The sequence below is a fragment of the Poromitra crassiceps genome (assembly GCF_964638095.1).
Source record: "Poromitra crassiceps genome assembly, chromosome: 6".
NCBI classification, from domain to species: Eukaryota; Metazoa; Chordata; class Actinopteri; order Beryciformes; family Melamphaidae; genus Poromitra; species Poromitra crassiceps.
Window position 1 is genome coordinate 46,794,663 of NC_139627.1, and position 25,935 is coordinate 46,820,597.

Consider the following 25,935-nt stretch of genomic DNA (forward strand, 5'->3'; position numbering starts at 1 on the left):
TCTGCAGCCTGTAATTCTAAAGGTGTTGCAAACTTGGAGCAAAATGAAAATTTTGTTAGATAGGATTAACTTAATTAAGATGATTACTGATTATTAACTATTACTTGTGCTTGTTTAAAGCCCCAATCAGTAATTTTTTTGAAAAGTTTTATTGTAATATAAGATCTTTTTAGTCATAGGACATGGTAGATTGACTTGTAATAGGGAGACTTTCGCCTTTATTTATCCCACACCGCCCTCCATTGGCCAGCCCTGGGACTAAGCAGTTTGCTGCCAGCGTCCCGAGGCAAGATGCACGCATGCGCTCTACAGCGGCAGCGTTGTGTTCCTGGAAACCAGGAAGTAACTCGATTCGGATTTGCTACGAAAATGATGTTTCACGGAACTATGGATTATTATTTCATGACGTGGTGAGTACCCGATGTCACAACATGTACATAGAGCTTTCTGGCGCTGTGTTTTGTTGACTTTGAACGGCGATATCGTTATCGATACTATTGCACGCAGAGGGCGCCGTTTCTCCAATAGCAAAACTTGGAAAAGTTGCTGAATGGGGCTTTAAAGACTACAACAAGCGTGGACTGTATTTATTGGTTGATTGTACAGTGAGTGTGTGTGTGTATGTGTGTGTGTGTGTGTGTGTGTGTGTGTGTGTGTGTGTGCCGCTTCTCACAAGAGAAGCGACTCAACTCCTGGTCCAGTCTCTTGTCTCCTCCCGCCTGGACTACTGCAACGTGCTCCTGGCCGGCCTACCTGCCACCGACATCCGACCGCTTCAGCTCATTCAGAACGCTGCAGCCCGTCTCGTATTCAACCAACCCAAATTCTCTCACGTCACTCCCCTCTTCCAGGAGCTCCACTGGCTTCCCATCTCGGCCCGCATCAAATTCAAGACACTGGTACTGGCCTACCGGGCAGTACACCAGTCAGCTCCCCTGTACCTGCAATCTATGGTCAGGTTCCAAACCTCTCAGCGCTCCCTTCGCTCCTCCACCAGTGCAGGTCGCCTCGCCCCTCCTTCGCTACGGGGGCTCAAAAGTCGCTCATCCCGATCTCGACTCTTCTCGTCCCTGGCACCTCAATGGTGGAACGAGCTTCCACCTTCGGTCAGGACGGCTGAATCACTGCCGATCTTTCGGAAAAGACTAAAGACGCACCTTTTCAGGCTCCATCTGGGCCCTTCTTGATCTAACTTCGTTCTCTCTTTCTCTTTGTGTGTGTGTGTGTGTGTGTGTGTGTGTGTGTGTGTGTGTGTGTGTGTGTGTGTGTGTGTGTGTGTGTGTGTGTAAATGCACATAGTCATAAATGCATGTGTGTGTTCATGTACTGGTGTGTGTAGTCTGTCTGTATATGTATGTATCTGTTATCTGTATTTTTATAACAAGGTCATCCACTAACAGGAGGAACCGGTTTGGGGTTCAATTCCCCACACCTGCCAAAGTGTCTCTGAGCAAGGCATTTAACCCACGGTCCCTGTGTGTCTGCCTGTCTCACCTGGACGAACACATAGAAGCCCAGGCTGTGGATGTTGTAGATGTAGCCCAGTCCGAACAGGCAGGTGAACAGGCCGCTGGTCAGCATGCCCACCGTCAGGTACAGCCGGATGGGCACGCGCTCCCCGATGATGCCGCTGCAGGGGCACACAGTGATGACATCACATTAACCACAACAACATATTCCAATCAGAGAGGTTTTTTCATGTTCATGTTGAAATGATGAATGCATAAAATAACAAAAGAGATCGATAGAGGCCTTCAAATCTAACCTGAAAACCCACTTCTACCTGCTAGCATTTCCCGATTCTAGCTGATTCATGCCTTGGTTTCCCTATGTGTCCCGATGATTGCTGACCAGATGTTGCCTGATGTTTTTTTGTGTATCTACCCTATGTACAGTAACCTGACGCTGCCAGATGGACGGTATAGCTCCACATAGGTTTCACTAAACCAGTCCATCTGGGAATGAAGTCACCAGACCCGCTGACGGAGGCGGGCACTTTTTCCAAGCTACTTGGCAGGTGATTGGATGACCCATCTGTCTATCACCGCTGGTGGGTGTTAACTTCAACCAATCAGATCGCCGAAGGTGCCTGTGGATGATCTCCGTGGTATTCATTGATTGAGTCCTCACGGTCGTAAAGTCACCTTCGAAGCATTTAGTTAGATTATAACGAACTAGTTGTGTGGCTTAGCCTTCCCAAATGTTGAGGGTCGTTTTTTAGAATATAATACATAGAATTGGGAACGTTACATTCAATTTCATTCAGACTGCCTGTCACTTCCGCGGCGGCAGCCATGTTGACAAGTGAAAAGAACTACAAAGACCATGTACCCACTACTTGCCCAGACGAGCCTAAGCCCGCCTAAGGCTGCCGCTGATTCGTCGAGCCGGCATGGCTCGACCAATCATCTTAACTGCCTGTGCGGGTCCAGACCGTCACGGAGAACCAAATTAAATGTGAGTTCACGTGACGGGCGGTTTACCAGGCTATATGTACAGCACTTTGGTTGACATGTGTCATGTTTAAATGTGCTCTATAAATAAATCTGATTGATTGATTGATTTGTTTAATAAATGAATGGAGAAAAAAAATGTAAGGCACAAGAGGAAATTGAATGTGATCTCTTGAAATTGAGTGTACTTATTATTATTATTATTTAGATTATTTTTTGGGGCATATTTGCCTATATTAGATAGGACAGTAGGCAGACAGGAAAGGGGATGAGAGAGAGGGGATGACATGCGGCAAAGGACCAGAGGTCGGATTTGAACCCGGGTCGGCCACGCAAAGGACGACGCCTTAATGGTACCAGCTGAGCAACCCCAAAATGTAATTATTATTGAATGTAATGATTAACTATCATCTAAAATCTGGTGTTCCCAAGTCAAAATCAGCTTTATTCATTCAGATTCGATTTGTCTAATTCAACAGTTCAATAAGACCAAGACAAATCAAAATGTATGGAATTAAAATACAACCTCTGCTGGCAGTAATCTATTTCCATATAAAATACCCTGTAAATAGTACGCAGTATGGGTTCAAGTCTATTGAGAAGTATTGTTGATGCTACACTGTCTTGGCTGTTGTTGAGCCTGGGACACATGGCCTGAGCCTGGTGTGTTACGCAACGCGACCACCTCCCCCAGGCTGAAAAATCACCAGTGACAATATGCTCACACACACAGAGAGACAGAATGAGGGGCTTTGGTGGAAAATCAAGACAGATGGGAACGGAGGGTGAGCAGCAGAAGGAAAGAAAGGTGAAGAAACACCAAGGGAAATCACAGATACACGGCTTGAATTTTTTATTGGCATCATGAAGACACCAACTGCAGTTTATTGTATTATTATCCGTTGTTCCTTTTATTCAGGCTTAGTATCTGTTACTCTTTGTTCACTAATGTGCCCCTCCGCTCTGCTGCTGCAGTCAGCTGATTTCCCCTGTGAGATGAGTGAAGTTCCCCCTCTCCTCTCTGTATGGTTACCTGAGGTACATGCCTACTGCATAGGCACAGAGGAAGGAGTAGTCTATTACCTGAGGTACATGCCTACTGCATAGGCACAGAGGAAGGAGTAGTCTATTACCTGAGGTACATGCCTACTGCATAGGCACAGAGGAAAGAGTAGTCTATTACCTGAGGTACATGCCTACTGCATAGGCACAGAGGAAGGAGTAGTCTATTACCTGAGGTACATGCCTACTGCATAGGCACAGAGGAAAGAGTAGTCTATTACCTGAGGTACATGCCTACTGCATAGGCACAGATGAAGGAGTAGTCTATTACCTGAGGTACATGCCTACTGCATAGGCACAGAGGAAGGAGTAGTCTATTACCTGAGGTACATGCCTACTGCATAGGCACAGAGGAAGGAATAGTCTATTACCTGAGGTACATGCCTACTGCATAGGCACAGATGAAGGAGTAGTCTATTAACTGAGGTACATGCCTACTGCATAGGCACAGAGGAAGGAATAGTATATTACCTGAGGTACATGCCTACTGCATAGGCACAGAGGAAGGAGTAGTATATTACCTGAGGTACATGCCTACTGCATAGGCACAGAGGAAGGAGTAGTCTATTACCTGAGGTACATGCCTAGCCTACTGCATAGGCACAGAGGAAGGAGTAGTCTATTACCTGAGGTACATGCCTACTGCATAGGCACAGAGGAAGGAGTAGTCTATTACCTGAGGTACATGCCTACTGCATAGGCACAGGGGAAAGAGTAGTCTATTACCTGAGGTACATGCCTACTGCATAGGCACAGAGGAAGGAGTAGTCTATTACCTGAGGTACATGCCTACTGCATAGGCACAGAGGAAGGAGTAGTCTATTACCTGAGGTACATGCCTACTGCATAGGCACAGGGGAAAGAGTAGTCTATTACCTGAGGTACATGCCTACTGCATAGGCACAGAGGAAGGAGTAGTCTATTACCTGAGGTACATGCCTACTGCATAGGCACAGAGGAAAGAGTAGTCTATTACCTGAGGTACATGCCTACTGCATAGGCACAGAGGAAGGAATAGTCTATTACCTGAGGTACATGCCTACTGCATAGGCACAGAGGAAGGAGTACCGTAGTCTATTACCTGAGGTACATGCCTACTGCATAGGCACAGAGGAAGGAGTAGTCTATTACCTGAGGTACATGCCTACTGCATAGGCACAGAGGAAGGAATAGTCTATTACCTGAGGTACATGCCTACTGCATAGGCACAGAGGAAGGAATCTGACAGGACGATCACGCCTCTGTAAACAACATCAGCTGTTAAAGACACGTCACACACCATCTAGTGACACCTCTGAAGAAGACGGAAGTATTACCGTCGAAACATGTCAGGTAGGAACACAAACCTGTGTCTGATATAAAAGAAAACCTATCAATCTAAGTAAAGTATAGACACTATGAACCTTTTTGGATTAGAGGAAGGAATAGTCTATTACATGAGGTACATGCCTACTGCATAGGCACAGAGGAAGGAGTAGTCTATTACCTGAGGTACATGCCTACTGCATAGGCACAGAGGAAGGAGTAGTCTATTACCTGAGGTACATGCCTACTGCATAGGCACAGAGGAAGGAGTAGTCTATTACCTGAGGTACATGCCTACTGCATAGACACAGAGGAAGGAGTAGTCTATTACCTGAGGTACATGCCTAGCCTACTGCATAGGCACAGATGAAAGAGTAGTCTATTACCTGAGGTACATGCCTACTGCATAGGCAGAGGAAAGAGTAGTCTATTACCTGAGGTACATGCCTACTGCATAGGCACAGAGGAAGGAGTAGTATATTACCTGAGGTACATGCCTACTGCATAGGCACAGAGGAAGGAGTAGTATATTACCTGAGGTACATGCCTACTGCATAGACACAGAGGAAGGAGTAGTCTATTACCTGAGGTACATGCCTACTGCATAGGCACAGAGGAAGGAGTAGTCTATTACCTGAGGTACATGCCTACTGCATAGGCACAGAGGAAAGAGTAGACTATTACCTGAGGTACATGCCTACTGCATAGGCACAGAGGAAAGAGTAATCCATGGCTCCCAGCAGCTGTTTGTAGTTGTTTTTATCTGGGAACAGACATGAGAACAGCATCATGTTACACACGGTCATGGTTACTGGCCTTTTACTAAACATATACATTATTGGCCAGGTTCCTCCCTCACCCCCTACACAACAGGCTGTAACACCCCCTACACAACAGGCTGTAAAAGCTGCAATGACGTTTTATTTTATTTGCGCATTTTAGTTATTTGCTCGAGCGATGAATACTGTTTTCATGAGTTATTTTCAGATATCAGCACCAAATAACAGCTAGCTATCAGCAGCTGCAAAACACAAATATTGGTATCGACTTAAAAAAAAAAACTCAAACTGAAGTGCCCAGTGAAAATCTGCTGTATATGTGCTAAACACGCAGTATCAATAGACCATCAGTATCGTCGGCCAAAACCATATCAATCTTGACATAACAATGCTTAGACATCTCTACTGCATCCCGATCCAACACTTTCCCCCTGACATCCAGCCAAACTCCTGAAAGCCCCGCCCCTCCCTGCAGGTACCAACCGAAAGGCTTCCAGCTGCAGTCCATGTCGGCGTGGAGAGCGGGCGACGATGGCTGCTGGCTGCTGCTGCTGCTGCTGGAGGTGGCGAGCTCGCTGGCTGACGAGCAGTTCTTATGGAGCTCGCTCTGTCAACACAAACAACCGGCCCCAGAAGTCAGTTGACCAGACACAACTGCATGCATGTGTGGCAGGAGCAGCCGATGTGCTAAATCCAGCACGTCCCAGGAGGAGCAGGTGGAGAATATCAGCCTGTGAAACTAATAGTCGGCCTATAATCCTGCGTCATTTGTTTGCCTGACTTTGATCACTTCAGTTGGAAGATGAGCAGCTCAAAAGGTGACTTTTTTCCCCTCCCTCACTGGAGGTTTGCAATCTTAAAGGTAGTATCTCAGCTGTTCTACATATTTGATTCCTGTTCCCAGTGAGCATCTATAAACCTACAGTTTATTGTTTATATATTGTTTTATTTATTTCTATCCCCATTAGTTGTTACCAAGGTAACATCTACTCTTCCTGGGGTCCACCTTAAAAACATAAAAGTATACACATGCGTTCACATATATGCATACATTAACCCCCTCCCCCCAAAACAACATACATTACAGTACAAAAAAAAACAAATATTTCAAACAAATAATATTTCAATAAAACCACATGAAACTCTCTCTCTGCTACATCTCTGTATATGCCAATGTTATATCTATTTATTCTGTGGGTCTGTGCCCAAGAATAACCTCTTTAGTGTCTTTTTAAAACTCTATTTACTTGTGGCTTGAGTAAGGACCTCAATGCTTTTTCTTAATCCAAAAGAGCATTCGCCTAAAGGTTGATTTATGCTCGGGCGCTCAACATTTCACGTGCAGAGCAATTTATACTTTGGCGAAAGGTTTCAGTCGTCTCCAACAGCGAGGTAACAGCGAGCCGGCCCCTTCCCGGCCCCTCCCTCCCAGGAACAGCGTCTCTCCCCTCGGCCAAGGTAGAAATACCTACAGGCCCTCGTACCTGTAGCTCCCCGAGTCCCCGCATCGGTTTTGACACACAACGGCTCGCTCCTCTTTTCAGAGAATCACTCCGCTCCTCCAGACCTCCACTCCGCCCACACCGAGCCCTGACTCCGCCCACACCGAGCCCTGACTCCGCCCACACCGAGCCCTGACTCCGCCCACACCGCGCCCTGTCTGTTCCCCCCCGGGGAGGAAGCTGCTCGCCCGGGCAGGCTGGCTCTGTCAGACACCGCTACACTGACGGCGCTCTTTCCCTAGCCAATCACAGTGACAGAACATTCTCCGGGTAGGCGACACCAAAGATAAGTGTCAAGAAGAGACAGTTTCCTCTGTTGCTAAAGACGGCATATCTGTCGAGAGACAGTTTCAAAAGTGTTGAGCGACGAAGCAGAAATTAGGCATTAAGTGTTACTTCTGTCTTCTCTGGGGAATGGAGCTTTTATCAACTTTTTGTGCAAATGTCATCGGTCAATTTGCATCGCCTGGAGCGAAAAGTTACATCCATCTCATCCTGGACCTGTTTTACTCCTTCCTTCCCTTGACGTTTTTCATGTTTTGTCTGAATGCAGGCTAAGGTACACAATAGGCTCGTTTGAGATGAGCATGTTCTGCGCAGATTCGACCAGCGCCTTGCTTGCCCCGTTGCATGATGGTCAGAAAAGTTGTCCGTCTTGCTCCGCCTGCCCGACTGCGTGAGCCACGGGACTCTCGTGAGAGCGAGGCGGGCGCAGATTTGGAGCGAGGCGCCGCAGTTGCTCCCCACCAACTGCACAGAGCAGAGGATGACGAGAAACGCATCAAGCTGAGCGCCCATTGGTTCAACACAGGTGCATCACAAACCCACAGTGAAGTGTAGAAACTTCAATTTTATATCTATTCCAAGCTGTCACTCCATATTTTACATAAATACGTAAAAAAAAAAAGTAATCTGAAGGGCTGGGTCATTTGAGCAGTGTGCAGGGTGGTGCTAATGCATGTTTTCATTTGTTTACAAACCACTGTTAAACAAAACCGTAGAAGAAGAAAAGCAGCAGTGAGTGTGCAGTCTGGGGTGTTCGACTTGTTGACGCCTCGCCTGACTGCGCTCGGCTGCTCTCGTCTGCTTTCCAGGCGAGGCAGCAGTCAACTCAAACGAGCCTATTGTCTGAACGTGCTGGTCCAGACCAGAGCCGTGTAATGGAAGAGTTGCGACATGTCCACTCACTCCAATGGACCAGATTTTTACCTCACAAAAGTTCCCGGAAGTAAAGTTCTAGATTAAGCAGCGCTGTCGAGTTTCAGCAAAATGGCCTGTTTGTGATGTACTTTGAAAGGGTCAGACATTTAAAGAATCAAATTGTATATTATCAGCTTTATTTTATGCATTAAAACGTAGCGCGAGCCCCCTGCCTGGCTGTTCATTGGCTACTGAGTCATGCATTTGGACCTCCGCTGGCACCACTCTCTTACTAGATTGCTCTGGTCCAGACTACGGTAGTTTCATGTGGGGATATGATATAATCATTCCCTATTGGCTGTTGCAGCACAATGTAGTGAATGTTCATAGAAAGTGCCGGGCTCAAGTTTCAAGTCTGCTTTGTGTGTGTGTGTGTGTGTGTGTGTGTGTGTGTGTGTGTGTGTGTGTGTGTGTGTGTGTGTGTGTGTGTGTGTGTGTGTGTGTGTGTGTGTGTGTGTGTTACCTTGACGATGCTGATGGGTTTCCTGGACAGGTGGAAGCTGGTGTACAGCAGGAAGGTGAGGGTGAAAGTGAGAGCTCTGTACCTGCAGGGAGAAAACACAGGGGGGCAGCACTGAGCACAGGCTTCAATACTGAGTTTCAATTGAATTAGCCCAGGGGTTCCCCAACTTTTCCATGCCAAGGCCCCCCCAAATAGCATTAGGTTTTGGCTGCGGCCCCCTACTATTGCAAGAAGAAAGAAACCCATTGACAATACTATTGAAAATGTCAAAAATCACATTCATACAACCTCAGAATATATTTCCTTACTTTTATTATAGTAGTATTATATAGTAGTATAGTATATAGTAGTATATAGTATTATTATTTATATTTATAAACATTGTTCCAGACTATTACCCACACCAGGGGGAAATGATAATGAATGTGATCACGTTTTGACTGGCAGGCACATGGGCATGGCAAATTAGATTTTTATGTGGAAGGAAAGGATTCAATTATATTTGTTAATACTACACTAAATATAATTATAAAATATGATAAAAAGATATGTTCTTTATTTATTATACTGTAGTATTAACAAATATAACTGAATCATTTCCTTCCCCATAAAGATGTTTTTTTTAAGCATTTCCATTCATTTGCTGAGGCCCACCTAGTGCCCCCTGGCAGCCCCCGGCCCCCACTTTGAAAACCATTGAATTAGCCTAGTTCACATCCCACCCAAATCGGCCATTTTGTGTCTAAAAGGCAGGGAGTAAAGCAAAGAAGAGCCAGTGTGCTGTTGTTCCTCCACTGCAGGGACACATACAATTTAGATCAGTGCAGGCTGTGTAATTTTTCTATTGTGTTACTTCCTGCATTTTAGACACAAAATGGCTGATTTGGGTGGGATGTAAAATAAGTGTATTCTACTGGCTCTAAGTCAGGTGTGTAAGTAAGAAAGAAAGAAAGAAAGAAAGAAAGAAAGAAAGAAAGAAAGAAAGAAAGAAAGAAAGAAAGAAAGAAAGAGTTTTTCCTCCACTTGTAAAATGTTAAAAGGTAGTTTGAACTAAGCTGACCTCCTTCACTGCCATAAAGAGATATTGAACTGACAATAATCCTAATCACACAGGTCAACCCACAGTAAGACAGCAGATGCTATTTGTGGATCTTAGTGAATCAATAAGAGACACAGGGAAGGGAGTGAAATATAAATATATAAAATGTGTGTATACACAAGGCACATGAGCGTGACGCACGGTACAGTACGACCGCCACACATCACGACACACACACACACACACAGACACCTGAAGGTACACAATGGGCGCGCCATTTCATGCAACTGCATGGGGCTTAAAGAAGACGTTTGATGTGACAAGAATATTATCCTGCCAAAAGAAAAGACACATTGGTCCAATAAAGCTCAAAAGCAGCTCGATTAGAACATAGTCCACCTGTCCACCTTAACACAAGTTCAATAAAGTTAGAAACCAACCAGGAAGCTACTGAGTGAGTCATAACCTGGCACCACATCACAGCCGAGGAAACAATAAAAGAAAATGAACAGAGCATTCCAACAGAGAAAATGGCGGGCACTTCTCACTACACTCGACCTCTCTTTTAACTCGTAACAACTTTGGGAGAGGGGGATGTACTCCAGGGTTGGGGACTTGGGGTCCATTCATGAATGAACTAATCTATGTAATTTTTCTTCTTGAGGCGTTTCTCTTTTGGCGACCACATCTATCAATAGTCAATCTTATCATGAGAATGAGAAGTGTCTTTGTGCGTGCGTGCGAGTGAAGAGAATTCTATCCAGCCACAGCTATGCCGTTTTACGTGCGATCAGGCTGAAACTTTCAGGAAGTGTAAAGAGCACCCGTGCGTGTGACCTGACGGAGCCAGATTTTTTTAATTAGGTGATTGCCCTAATTACCTAATGATGTGATGTCATCAGTGATGTCATCCATCCTGGCTGAGGCTATATAAGTTCAGTGATGTCATCAGTCATGTCTTCCGCGATGTCATCAGTGATGTCATCCGTGATGATGTCATCAGTGATGTCATAGAGCACTGGGCACACACGCAACAGCTGGACAGCATGTGGTGAGTGTGTTCCTGTGTGTGTGTGCGTGTGTGTGTGTGTGTGTGTGTGCGTGTGTCCGTAAACTGTGAGGATAGCAGGCCGACCAAAATCAACAGGCAGACAGCTGGCAACATACTGCTCCACCTCAACTGTCACTGATGGCCTTTGTGTGTACGACAGCGAGCGGAGCGCTCTATGTACTAAAGCTGCACATAATCAATGAAAACATCTAGATCACAATAGATATCACGCGTGTGTACGGCCACCGAGTCGACTGGTGAATTCAATTCAATGCTGTCAGACGTGTTGCTAAGCAACAGGGCAGACAGTGGCACTGTGTTAAACGCTCTTTGATCCCCAAGGCCATAAAACGATGGTAGTTAGCAGCACTGTGACGCAACACTGACATCAGTCTCTCTGCTCCTCCTCCCCTGAACCCCCCCTCCTCCCCACACACACACACACACACACACACACACAGTATGTACACACACACACACACACACACACACACACACACACACACAGTATGTACACACACACACACACACACACACACACACACACTCACAGTATGTACACACACACACACACACACACACACACACACACACACACACACACACACACACACACACACACACACACACACACACACACAGTATGTACTGTATATAGCAGTCAGTCTATATGGCTGACTGGCCGTCTGCCCAGCATACTGTACACAGGAAAAGGTTTATGACCCTGATTTCAGTCACCGACACCAAGAACACTGATCCATGTGAGTGATAGTGATAAATTACTGGGAAAAAAAGGCTTCAACGCCCGCCCATCTTTAGGTTAAAAATTATCTCTCACTCTGTCCCAGGTGACAATTGTTGCCAAGAAACTCATTCTGCAGAAATGGAAGTCCCCCACTCCACCCTGTTTTCAGTTGTGGTTGGCGGACATGATCTCTGTTATACGAATGGAGAGACTCAGGTTCTTGAGGACCAATTGTGATAGCAAATTATTTACATCTTAGAAGGGCCATAATTCATAAGCAATCAATCTAATTTTGCCATCACACAACTCACCTGGGAGATTTCAAACTATTTGGGACCCGTTTCTGGCCTACCTTGACGAGGTTAGGGGTGATGGGTGACTCGCCCGGCCGGTCTTTCTCCCTCGTGTGGGATCCCACTAATTTATATATGTACATTATATATATACAGTATTTACAAGCATAATTTATATATACTTACAAGCTGTATGTAACTGGTGGCACTAGTGTATGTATGTTTTTTCTTTCTTTTCTTTTACTGTATCTGAGTTTGTTCGTTTTGTTTTTTGCTTTGTTTTCTGTGTTCTAAAAAATTTAAATTGCTAAATAAAATATATATATATACAGTATATAAAAAAAAAAGATCTCTCACACGCACCAGCAGAGTTTCTCGGGGGGGGGGTTTTTTCGCCGTTCTTCCGAGTGGATTTGGATTGGATTTGGCAACGCCGATTGGCTAAAGGAGCTGTCTGTCAAGGCAAGTAGTACTCCTCCCGCCCACTGAAATCGCTGTGGACGGCTCGGAGTACGTAGAGTGAAACAGGACGTGAGATCCACATTATCAGGATGTTGTTTTGTTACCAGGCTAATTCATCACTGAAGACGAATGGAAGATGAAAGTAGAGAAACCTTGGAGACATGAATGAACGCAGTGGGAAGAACAGGTCGCCTCCTCATCTCTCCTCCATGGTTTCTCAAAGCAGGCACAGTCCAGACCATCCTGCCCCTATCAGCCTGCAGTGCACACACTGAGACACTGTCACCCAGCCAGTAAGCTCTGCTAACACACGCCCCTGTTTCAATAGCACATGCTCTATGTGCTATTATAGGGGCTTGGATACAGAATACATATATATATATATATAGCTTATGTATGCCCAGGGCACCTGAAGCCAGATGAAAACTTCAGTTCCTCCTCGTGGGTTTTATATGATACACCCAGGTAGGCGTTTAGTGTGAATTCATCACTTGTGAGCAGTGTGCACAGCTCTCACTGAAGCTGAGATTGACTCTCTGACAAAATAAATGATTTAAACTAAACTGTACCTGGACAAATGTCTAGACTAGAGGTATCATAATTTAATGTGTAACATTTTTCAGAAACACATTTCAGAAAAAGAGTCATTTCAGCTCAACAAAACCCGCCGTTTTTTGAGAAGGCCGTTTGAAAATAATTATTTACATTGCTCTGAGCGATTATATAAAAAGAACTGAGAGTAAGTTGGTTGTTTACGCCAATTTCCAATTTGTTCCAATAGAGAAGAGGCGAGATTTTACGAGGAGCATAAAAATACAAGATGATCCTCAACAACACAGGCTTGTAACAGACAGAGTGTTGGTAACAGGCAGAAAGAGCCGTGTCGTCTTGTACACACACAGAGTGTTGGTAACAGGCAGAAAGAGCTGTGTCGTCTTGTACACACAGAGTGTTGGTAACAGGCAGAAAGAGCCGTGTCGTCTTGTACACACAGAGTGTTGGTAACAGGCAGAAAGAGCCGTGTCGTCTTGTACACACACAGAGTGTTGGTAACAGGCAGAAAGAGCCGTGTCGTCTTGTACACACACAGAGTGTTGGTAACAGGCAGAAAGAGCTGTGTCGTCTTGTACACACACAGAGTGTTGGTAACAGGCAGAAAGAGCTGTGTCGTCTTGTACACACACAGAGTGTTGGTAACAGGCAGAAAGAGCTGTGTTGTCTTGTACACACACAGAGTGTTGGTAACAGGCAGAAAGAGCCGTATCGTCTTGTACACACACAGAGTGTTGGTAACAGGCAGAAAGAGCTGTGTCGTCTTGTACACACACAGAGTGTTGGTAACAGGCAGAAAGAGCTGTGTTGTCTTGTACACACACAGAGTGTTGGTAACAGGCAGAAAGAGCCGTGTCGTCTTGTACACACACAGAGTGTTGGTAACAGGCAGAAAGAGCCGTGTCGTCTTGTACACACACAGAGTGTTGGTAACAGGCAGAAAGAGCCGTATCGTCTTGTACACACACAGAGTGTTGGTAACAGGCAGAAAGAGCTGTGTCGTCTTGTACACACACAGAGTGTTGGTAACAGGCAGAAAGAGCCGTGTCGTCTTGTACACACACAGAGTGTTGGTAACAGGCAGAAAGAGCCGTATCGTCTTGTACACACACAGAGTGTTGGTAACAGGCAGAAAGAGCTGTGTCGTCTTGTACACACAGAGTGTTGGTAACAGGCAGAAAGAGCCGTGTCGTCTTGTACACACACAGAGTGTTGGTAACAGGCAGAAAGAGCTGTGTCGTCTTGTACACACAGAGTGTTGGTAACAGGCAGAAAGAGCCGTGTCGTCTTGTACACACACAGAGTGTTGGTAGTATCGTCTTGTACACACACAGAGTGTTGGTAACAGGCAGAAAGAGCCGTGTCGTCTTGTACACACAGAGTGTTGGTAACAGGCAGAAAGAGCCGTGTCGTCTTGTACACACACAGAGTGTTGGTAGTATCGTCTTGTACACACACAGAGTGTTGGTAACAGGCAGAAAGAGCCGTATCGTCTTGTACACACAGAGTGTTGGTAACAGGCAGAACGAGCCGTGTCGTCTTGTACACACACAGAGTGTTGGTAACAGGCAGAAAGAGCCGTGTCGTCTTGTACACACACAGAGTGTTGGTAGTATCGTCTTGTACACACACAGAGTGTTGGTAACAGGCAGAAAGAGCTGTGTCGTCTTGTACACACAGAGTGTTGGTAACAGGCAGAAAGAGCTGTGTCGTCTTGTACACACACAGAGTGTTGGTAGTATCGTCTTGTACACACACAGAGTGTTGGTAACAGGCAGAAAGAGCTGTGTCGTCTTGTACACACACAGAGTGTTGGTAGTATCGTCTTGTACACACACAGAGTGTTGGTAACAGGCAGAAAGAGCTGTGTCGTCTTGTACACACACAGAGTGTTGGTAACAGGCAGAAAGAGCCGTGTCGTCTTGTACACACAGAGTGTTGGTAACAGGCAGAAAGAGCCGTATCGTCTTGTACACACAGAGTGTTGGTAACAGGCAGAAAGAGCCGTGTCGTCTTGTACACACAGAGTGTTGGTAACAGGCAGAACGAGCCGTGTCGTCTTGTACACACACAGAGTGTTGGTAACAGGCAGAAAGAGCCGTGTCGTCTTGTACACACACAGAGTGTTGGTAGTATCGTCTTGTACACACACAGAGTGTTGGTAACAGGCAGAAAGAGCTGTGTCGTCTTGTACACACACAGAGTGTTGGTAGTATCGTCTTGTACACACACAGAGTGTTGGTAACAGGCAGAAAGAGCCGTATCGTCTTGTACACACAGAGTGTTGGTAACAGGCAGAAAGAGCCGTGTCGTCTTGTACACACAGAGTGTTGGTAACAGGCAGAAAGAGCCGTATCGTCTTGTACACACAGAGTGTTGGTAACAGGCAGAAAGAGCCGTGTCGTCTTGTACACACACAGAGTGTTGGTAACAGGCAGAACGAGCCGTGTCGTCTTGTACACACAGAGTGTTGGTAGTATCGTCTTGTACACACACAGAGTGTTGGTAACAGGCAGAAAGAGCCGTATCGTCTTGTACACACAGAGTGTTGGTAACAGGCAGAACGAGCCGTGTCGTCTTGTACACACACAGAGTGTTGGTAACAGGCAGAAAGAGCCGTGTCGTCTTGTACACACACAGAGTGTTGGTAACTAACAGGCAGAAAGAGCTGTGTCGTCTTGTACACACACAGAGTGTTGGTAACAGGCAGAAAGAGCTGTGTCGTCTTGTACACACACAGAGTGTTGGTAACAGGCAGAAAGAGCCGTGTCGTCTTGTACACACAGAGTGTTGGTAACAGGCAGAAAGAGCTGTATCGTCTTGTACACACAGAGTGTTGGTAACAGGCAGAAAGAGCTGTGTCGTCTTGTACACACAGAGTGTTGGTAACAGGCAGAAAGAGCTGTATCGTCTTGTACACACAGAGTGTTGGTAACAGGCAGAAAGAGCTGTGTCGTCTTGTACACACAGAGTGTTGGTAACAGGCAGAAAGAGCCGTGTCGTCTTGTACACACACAGAGTGTTGGTAACAGGCAGAAAGAGCCGTATCGTCTTGTACACACACAGAGTGTTGGTAACAGGCAGAAAGAGCCGTGTCGTCTTGTACACACAGAGTGTTGGTAACAGGCAGAACGAGCCGTGTCGTCTTGTACACACAGAGAGTGTTGGTAACAGGCAGAAAGAGCCGTGTCGTCTTGTACACACAGAGTGTTGGTAACAGGCAGAAAGAGCTGTATCGTCTTGTACACACAGAGTGTTGGTAACAGGCAGAAAGAGCTGTGTCGTCTTGTACACACAGAGTGTTGGTAACAGGCAGAAAGAGCTGTATCGTCTTGTACACACACAGAGTGTTGGTAACAGGCAGAAAGAGCTGTGTCGTCTTGTACACACAGAGTGTTGGTAACAGGCAGAAAGAGCTGTATCGTCTTGTACACACAGAGTGTTGGTAACAGGCAGAAAGAGCCGTGTCGTCTTGTACACACAGAGTGTTGGTAACAGGCAGAAAGAGCCGTGTCGTCTTGTACACACACAGAGTGTTGGTAACAGGCAGAAAGAGCCGTATCGTCTTGTACACACACAGAGTGTTGGTAACAGGCAGAAAGAGCTGTGTCGTCTTGTACACACACAGAGTGTTGGTAACAGGCAGAAAGAGCTGTGTCGTCTTGTACACACACAGAGTGTTGGTAACAGGCAGAAAGAGCTGTGTCGTCTTGTACACACACAGAGTGTTGGTAACAGGCAGAAAGAGCTGTGTTGTCTTGTACACACACAGAGTGTTGGTAACAGGCAGAAAGAGCCGTGTCGTCTTGTACACACACAGAGTGTTGGTAACAGGCAGAAAGAGCCGTGTCGTCTTGTACACACACAGAGTGTTGGTAACAGGCAGAAAGAGCCGTATCGTCTTGTACACACACAGAGTGTTGGTAACAGGCAGAAAGAGCTGTGTCGTCTTGTACACACACAGAGTGTTGGTAACAGGCAGAAAGAGCCGTGTCGTCTTGTACACACACAGAGTGTTGGTAACAGGCAGAAAGAGCCGTATCGTCTTGTACACACACAGAGTGTTGGTAACAGGCAGAAAGAGCCGTGTCGTCTTGTACACACACAGAGTGTTGGTAACAGGCAGAAAGAGCCGTGTCGTCTTGTACACTACACACAGAGTGTTGGTAACAGGCAGAAAGAGCCGTGTCGTCTTGTACACACACAGAGTGTTGGTAACAGGCAGAAAGAGCTGTGTCGTCTTGTACACACACAGAGTGTTGGTAACAGGCAGAAAGAGCCGTGTCGTCTTGTACACACACAGAGTGTTGGTAACAGGCAGAAAGAGCCGTGTCGTCTTGTACACTACACACACAGAGTGTTGGTAACAGGCAGAAAGAGCCGTGTCGTCTTGTACACACACAGAGTGTTGGTAACAGGCAGAAAGAGCTGTGTCGTCTTGTACACACACAGAGTGTTGGTAACAGGCAGAAAGAGCCGTGTTGTCTTGTACACACACACAGAGTGTTGGTAACAGGCAGAAAGAGCCGTGTCGTCTTGTACACACAGAGTGTTGGTAACAGGCAGAAAGAGCCGTGTCGTCTTGTACACACACAGAGTGTTGGTAACAGGCAGAAAGAGCTGTGTTGTACACACACAGAGTGTTGGTAACAGGCAGAAAGAGCCGTGTCGTCTTGTACACACACAGAGTGTTGGTAACAGGCAGAAAGAGCCGTGTCGTCTTGTACACACACAGAGTGTTGGTAACAGGCAGAAAGAGCCGTGTTGTCTTGTACACACACACAGAGTGTTGGTAACAGGCAGAAAGAGCCGTGTCGTCTTGTACACACACAGAGTGTTGGTAACAGGCAGAAAGAGCCGTGTTGTCTTGTACACACACACAGAGTGTTGGTAACAGGCAGAAAGAGCCGTGTCGTCTTGTACACACACAGAGTGTTGGTAACAGGCAGAAAGAGCCGTATCGTCTTGTACACACACAGAGTGTTGGTAACAGGCAGAAAGAGCTGTGTCGTCTTGTACACACACAGAGTGTTGGTAACAGGCAGAAAGAGCCGTATCGTCTTGTACACACACAGAGTGTTGGTAACAGGCAGAAAGAGCTGTGTCGTCTTGTACACACACAGAGTGTTGGTAACAGGCAGAAAGAGCTGTGTTGTCTTGTACACACACAGAGTGTTGGTAACAGGCAGAAAGAGCTGTGTCGTCTTGTACACACACACAGTGTTGGTAACAGGCAGAAAGAGCCGTGTCGTCTTGTACACACACAGAGTGTTGGTAACAGGCAGAAAGAGCCGTGTCGTCTTGTACACACACAGAGTGTTGGTAACAGGCAGAAAGAGCTGTGTTGTACACACACAGAGTGTTGGTAACAGGCAGAAAGAGCTGTGTTGTACACACACAGAGTGTTGGTAACAGGCAGAAAGAGCCGTGTCGTCTTGTACACACACAGAGTGTTGGTAACAGGCAGAAAGAGCCGTGTCGTCTTGTACACACACAGAGTGTTGGTAACAGGCAGAAAGAGCCGTGTCGTCTTGTACACACACAGAGTGTTGGTAACAGGCAGAAAGAGCCGTATCGTCTTGTACACACACACAGTGTTGGTAACAGGCAGAAAGAGCTGTGTCGTCTTGTACACACACACAGTGTTGGTAACAGACAGAAAGAGCTGTGTCGTCTTGTACACACACACAGTGTTGGTAACAGGCAGAAAGAGCTGTGTCGTCTTGTACACACACAGAGTGTTGGTAACAGGCAGAAAGAGCTGTGTCGTCTTGTACACACACAGAGTGTTGGTAACAGGCAGAAAGAGCCGTGTCGTCTTGTACACACACAGAGTGTTGGTAACAGGCAGAAAGAGCTGTGTCGTCTTGTACACACACACAGTGTTGGTAACAGGCAGAAAGAGCTGTGTCGTCTTGTACACACACAGAGTGTTGGTAACAGGCAGAAAGAGCCGTGTCGTCTTGTACACACACACAGAGTGTTGGTAGTATCGTCTTGTACACACACAGAGTGTTGGTAACAGGCAGAAAGAGCCGTGTCGTCTTGTACACACACAGAGTGTTGGTAACAGGCAGAAAGAGCCGTGTCGTCTTGTACACACACAGAGTGTTGGTAACAGGCAGAAAGAGCTGTGTCGTCTTGTACACACACAGAGTGTTGGTAACAGGCAGAAAGAGCCGTGTCGTCTTGTACACACAGAGTGTTGGTAACAGGCAGAAAGAGCTGTATCGTCTTGTACACACACAGAGTGTTGGTAACAGGCAGAAAGAGCTGTGTCGTCTTGTACACACACAGAGTGTTGGTAACAGGCAGAAAGAGCCGTGTCGTCTTGTACACACAGAGTGTTGGTAACAGGCAGAAAGAGCTGTGTCGTCTTGTACACACACAGAGTGTTGGTAACAGGCAGAAAGAGCCGTGTCGTCTTGTACACACAGAGTGTTGGTAACAGGCAGAAAGAGCTGTATCGTCTTGTACACACACAGAGTGTTGGTAACAGGCAGAAAGAGCTGTGTCGTCTTGTACACACACAGAGTGTTGGTAACAGGCAGAAAGAGCCGTGTCGTCTTGTACACACAGAGTGTTGGTAACAGGCAGAAAGAGCTGTGTCGTCTTGTACACACACACAGTGTTGGTAACAGGCAGAAAGAGCTGTGTCGTCTTGTACACACACACAGTGTTGGTAACAGACAGAAAGAGCTGTGTCGTCTTGTACACACACACAGTGTTGGTAACAGGCAGAAAGAGCTGTGTCGTCTTGTACACACACAGAGTGTTGGTAACAGGCAGAAAGAGCTGTGTCGTCTTGTACACACACAGAGTGTTGGTAACAGGCAGAAAGAGCCGTGTCGTCTTGTACACACACAGAGTGTTGGTAACAGGCAGAAAGAGCCGTGTCGTCTTGTACACACACAGAGTGTTGGTAACAGGCAGAAAGAGCTGTGTCGTCTTGTACACACACAGAGTGTTGGTAACAGGCAGAAAGAGCCGTGTCGTCTTGTACACACACAGAGTGTTGGTAACAGGCAGAAAGAGCCGTGTCGTCTTGTACACACACAGAGTGTTGGTAACAGGCAGAAAGAGCCGTGTCGTCTTGTACACACACAGAGTGTTGGTAACAGGCAGAAAGAGCCGTGTCGTCTTGTACACACACAGAGTGTTGGTAACAGGCAGAAAGAGCCGTGTCGTCTTGTACACACACAGAGTGTTGGTAACAGGCAGAAAGAGCCGTGTCGTCTTGTACACACACAGAGTGTTGGTAACAGGCAGAAAGAGCCGTGTCGTCTTGTACACACACAGAGTGTTGGTAACAGGCAGAAAGAGCCGTGTCGTCTTGTACACACACAGAGTGTTGGTAACAGGCAGAAAGAGCTGTGTCGTCTTGTACACACACAGAGTGTTGGTAACAGGCAGAAAGAGCCGTGTCGTCTTGTACACACACACAGAGTGTTGGTAGTATCATCTTGTACACACACAGAGTGTTGGTAACAGGCAGAAAGAGCCGTGTCGTCTTGTACACACACAGAGTGTTGGTAACAGGCAGAAAGAGCCGTGTCGTCTTGTACACACACACAGTGTTGGTAACAGGCAGAAAGAGCTGTGTCGTCTTGTACACACACACAGAGTGTTGGTAGTATCATCTTGTACACACACAGAGTGTTGGTAACAGGCAGAAAGAGCCGTGTCGTCTTGTACACACACAGAGTGTTGGTAACAGGCAGAAAGAGCTGTGTCATCTTGTACACACACAGAGTGTTGGTAACAGGCAGAAAGAGCTGTGTCATCTTGTACACACACAGAGTGTTGGTAACAGGCAGAAAGAGCTGTGTCGTCTTGTACACACACAGAGTGTTGGTAACAGGCAGAAAGAGCCGTGTCGTCTTGTACACACACAGAGTGTTGGTAACAGGCAGAAAGAGCCGTGTCGTCTTGTACACACACACAGTGTTGGTAACAGGCAGAAAGAGCTGTGTCGTCTTGTACACACACACAGAGTGTTGGTAGTATCATCTTGTACACACACAGAGTGTTGGTAACAGGCAGAAAGAGCCGTGTCGTCTTGTACACACACAGAGTGTTGGTAACAGGCAGAAAGAGCTGTGTCATCTTGTACACACACAGAGTGTTGGTAACAGGCAGAAAGAGCTGTGTCATCTTGTACACACACAGAGTGTTGGTAACAGGCAGAAAGAGCTGTGTCGTCTTGTACACACACAGAGTGTTGGTAACAGGCAGAAAGAGCCGTGTCGTCTTGTACACACACAGAGTGTTGGTAACAGGCAGAAAGAGCTGTGTCATCTTGTACACACACAGAGTGTTGGTAACAGGCAGAAAGAGCCGTGTCGTCTTGTACACACACAGAGTGTTGGTAACAGACAGAAAGAGCCGTGTCGTCTTGTACACACACAGAGTGTTGGTAACAGGCAGAACGAGCCGTGTCGTCTTGTACACACACAGAGTGTTGGTAACAGGCAGAAAGAGCTGTGTCGTCTTGTACACACACAGAGTGTTGGTAACAGGCAGAAAGAGCCGTGTCGTCTTGTAGGGCTGTGCGATTAATCGATTTTGAATCGTAATCGAATTAATTAGTTAGGACGATGTTAAAAAAATGAAAATCGTAAAATCGTTTTTTTTTTTTTTTTTTTTTTTTTTTAATTTTCACTTTAACTAGGGTAAGTACGTTACGCGGGGCGGCTCTCTCTCATGTACGCATGCTGCTACTTGTGTAAAGTCTCTCTAGAGGCTGTGATACTGGCTACTAAAAACAGCAGCACAATGGACTTATTTCAACACCTCCGACCAAAAAGCAGCTTGTTGCACTGCAGGCTGTAGCCTACAAGATAACGATTGCCACAACACACTCACGCGCGCACATGAACACAGACATTATCACCGGACGATGAAACGTTGCCAGTTCACATAATAACAAAACAACACGTGAGGCCACCGAGTACTGATAGATTGGCTGTATTCATGGCTGCCTCAGCTGACTCACCTGTCCCTGTGTGTCTGAATTTCCCCCTAACTGCTATCGCAGTTCCACGCATTCCTGTTGTGACTTTGTGTTATTCTAGTACAGATATAACTCCGAGCACGGGTGGTCGCTTAGACACTAATATAATTATCTCACGGAGGAACACGCAAATCCACCAGTGTCAAGTTAGCAAGCAACAGCCAGGAAGTTAAGCATAGCAGCGGCAAGCTAAAACAGGAAGTTGAGTTGTTCTACCTTCAGAGTAAAAGCGTAAGTTGTCAATTATGGAAAAAAGGGGGGAAAAGAGCTCTGCAGGGCAACAAATGTTTAGAGAAGTATAATAGTATAATAAATCGAAATCGAAATCGAAAATCGAGTTTTGAGAGAAAAAATCGTCAATTTTAGTTTTAGGCAAAATCGCACAGCCCTATCGTCTTGTACACACACAGAGTGTTGGTAACAGGCAGAAAGAGCCGTGTCGTCTTGTACACACACAGAGTGTTGGTAACAGGCAGAAAGAGCTGTCGGCTTTTCACTTTTCACTCACTTCTCGCGCTCCAGTATTCACCTTATGCAGCCCCGCCCACTTGACACGTTTGTGTCCGACTTCCTGTTCAAAACGCCGGCTGTTTTCCCTGCTCAAAGCAGAGGTCGTCTCTGGTCAAAGATAGCTAGTCCGACCGGTGTCAGCACAGTCAGCGCTCCCGGTCCTCGCTGCTCGTTAAGGATTTCCAATAGGCGTTATTCTGATAAACTGGTCACATATATGTTACGTTCTCACCCGACAAATATCAAAACTTTAAAACAGTTTGGGGTTTTTTTTTGCTTGAAAACAGCTTTTTGGCAAGTCTAAATGACTGCGGTAGGCGTACTCTGCGTCCGTGTTTAAAACCGGAAAGACGATTACGAAATGACGTCATGCAGAAGCGTCCTTGTATGGGCAAAGAATAAGGTGAATAGCGAATCAAATGAACTGTGGGGAATTCGGACACTAGTACAAAATGGCAGACACGCTATACATACATAGTGTACTATTTCTTTAATACGGAACCGTTTTGAACAGAGCTCTTTTTTTGCCCAGTGCTTCTCGGTCTGATCATTCCTACAGTGAGTCACAGGAATACTTCATTAAATCTACTGGCAGGCCTCTATGTCCATTACATGCTTTACTGTCGGCTGCTTGGGAATGTTGGCCATCTAAGATCTGAAGCGTAATCTACAGCACTGCTGCTGAGTGTAACTCTCTCTGGATAAGTGAGTCAGCTAAATGCCTAAAATGTCAACCTTAACTAAATATACACTGGAGGAATGCCACACACACACACGCGCACACGCACACGCACACACACGTGTCAACACACCGGTGGGGCCGCGAAATGATATGCGTCATGGAGAAACCTGAACATCTGGTTTACACAATGCCCCGAGGTGTTTGAACTGGCGGATACAGGAAGTGGCTGCGCGGTGTGGACCGTTGTCATTACTGGGCCTGGTGGACTGATGTGGACCGTTGTCATTACTGGGCCTGGTGGACTGATGTGGACCGTTGTCATTACTGGGCCTGGTGGACTGATGTGGACCGTTGTCATTACTGGGCCTGGTGGACTGATGTGGACCGTTGTCATTACTGGGCCTGGTGGACTGATGTGGACCGTTGTCATTACTGGGCCTGGTGGACTGATGTCCATACAGAGGCGTGATGATGACAGACAGACAGACAGGCAGGCACAGAGGACAATCACACGCTGGCGTACAGACAGACACAGACAGAGGAAAAAAGACACGTCCGAAACAACGCTGTTGCGATGCGAGTGTGAGTCCATTTGAGCAACATTATAACGGTTAAATGTTGGTATGTCCTGAGGAAAGTCATGTCGGACGGAATGCTTAAAAAAAAATATATAATATAGGAGGAAGCTGTTTTCCTTTCTTAGTACACAGACTCCTAGCATCTTCCCTGAGTCTTTGGGTGTGTGTGGCCATTTTCCTAGTAGCATTCGAAAAGTGACTAGCCTGATGAGGTAGATTGGTTTCCAACTTAGGTTACTCTGACTGCAAATTGTGTCTCCAAAGAGGGGGGGGAAACAACGTTGTCAACGTCTGTTGTATCTATGTAAACATCTGTTTTATCTAATAACAAAGTTTCCAGTCTGCTCATCTCAAAATATTCAGAATCTTGGCATTCGTGCGATACGATATATTGCCACACAAAATATTGCGATACTGTGCTGTTTAGATACCCCCCCCCCCCACCCCCACCCCCACCCCCACCCGCAACTAACACACTCTCACTCACTCACTCACACACACACACACACACACACACACACACACACACACAGACACACACACTCACACACACACACACACACACACACACAGACACACACACACACACACACACACACACACACACACAGCAGTCAGACTGAGATTCAGACTCACCACTGGTCCCTGTTGAAGGAGACCAGCAGGCGGATCCCAGGAGGAATAGGGGCCATGTTGAGCCTGGAGGTTTGAGGAAGACGGTGACGGACGGCAGGTGTGACCTCACGGCGAGGAGGCGTGGCCTGGGCTCAGAGGAGCCTCACAGGAGGCTGCTGGGAAATGGGCAGCACCGGGACACATGGCCGACGAAAGTCTGGAAGTCTGGGAGAAAGCAAGAGGAGGTGAGAGAAGAGAGAGGGAGGAGAGGAGTCAGAGGAGGATGGAGGTTGTGGGAAAGAGAGGGAGAAGGAAATATCCAAATTTAAATATCGCGATATAAGGTAGCCTCGCACAAATAATCGTGAGATACGATATTATTGCCCGGGGGTTATATCGCCTGCTCTATTGGTGCGCGCGCGTGGGTGTGTGTGTGTTGTTCACAAAATGTTATTGCCCTTAAGTTCACATGCGCGCGTGTGTGTGTGTGTGTGTGCGCCTCTTAAGTTTACATCAGTGCCTATGACATCATCAGTGATGTCATAAGATGATTTTGCTCTTATGACATCACTAATGACATCATCAGTCTTATGACATCACTGATGACATCTTCAGTGATGTCACAATGCCTCCTATGACATCATCAGTGGGACATAAATTTAAACAAACATAATTAGTATGAATAGTATGAAGGATGACTAAGAGGTTGATATGTTTCTTTTCTTTTCTTTACCTCTCCATTTTGCAGCAACAAATACAACACTTAAAGTACCAATAATGTACAGCAGGGGTTTTCAAGAGACTATGTGCCTCCCCTCAGTCAAAGGTTTGGAAAATGTGCCTCCCCTTAGTTTACTTACTTAGTTTTGCTAAATTCTTGTATGCCTATGCGATTGTGTTATGTTATGTTATTTGAACCCATAAATACTCAACAATTGAGCCAAAATAGGCCAATATTGCTGTTTGACATACTTCAGACTACATCAAATACATACTAAATCAAATCTGTCTTAAGGCATTTATTTATTTATTTATTTGGAAAAGTGGGGGGAAAAACACTATAATTGTCCAAAAGTACTGTCTCTCTTAACTATCTCTTTAACCAAATCACATACATTTTGGCTATTCTATGTGATTTGGGGGGAAAGTGATTTGCTTACTTTTGATAACTAATGTAATATAACTAAATTGATTCCCCCCCACTTCCATTCACTGAGCCTCCCCTGAAACTGTTTGGAGCCCACCTGGGGAGGCCCGCCTGCCACTTTGAAAACCTCTGATGTACAGCAGTGGTACAGCAGGGCAGAGACTGTGCAGGAAAAACTGTTAAAAAATGTTCGCCTTTTTTCTTCTTTTTCAACAATCCATCAGTGATTACATCAAAAGAATGAAATTGCCATAAGTTTGTGTCGGTTTTCACCAACTCATCTGTCATCTCACAAAACTTGCATTTTGAGTTTATTAATATCTTCTACTGTTGAACACTGAGCAGGACAGGAGCAACTATGAGGTGAATTGCCTTGCTCAGTCAGTGGCACCTCAACAGTCTTTCAGGGATGATGAGAGAGCACATCTTCTCATTCACTACTTTGCCCACCCAGATTTGGTCTGGCATTCAAACTGACGACCGT

The 25,935-nt window shown here is 46.2% G+C and overlaps 1 protein-coding gene across 2 annotated transcripts in view; it reads right to left on the reverse strand.

Moving 5' to 3' along the window:
- Positions 1-25,935, reverse strand: part of slc37a1 (solute carrier family 37 member 1) — a 52,608-nt gene that overhangs the window by 25,588 nt on the left and 1,085 nt on the right. For both annotated transcript variants that reach the window (XM_083639309.1, XM_083639308.1), the window contains exons 2-6: positions 24,326-24,529; positions 8,765-8,846; positions 6,083-6,206; positions 5,505-5,583; positions 1,495-1,630 (exon numbers count right to left, since the gene is read on the reverse strand). In XM_083639309.1, coding sequence (XP_083495435.1) covers positions 1,495-1,630; positions 5,505-5,583; positions 6,083-6,206; positions 8,765-8,846; positions 24,326-24,381 — 477 coding nt within the window. In that variant the 5' untranslated portion in view covers positions 24,382-24,529. The remainder of the gene's footprint in view (positions 1-1,494; positions 1,631-5,504; positions 5,584-6,082; positions 6,207-8,764; positions 8,847-24,325; positions 24,530-25,935) is intronic.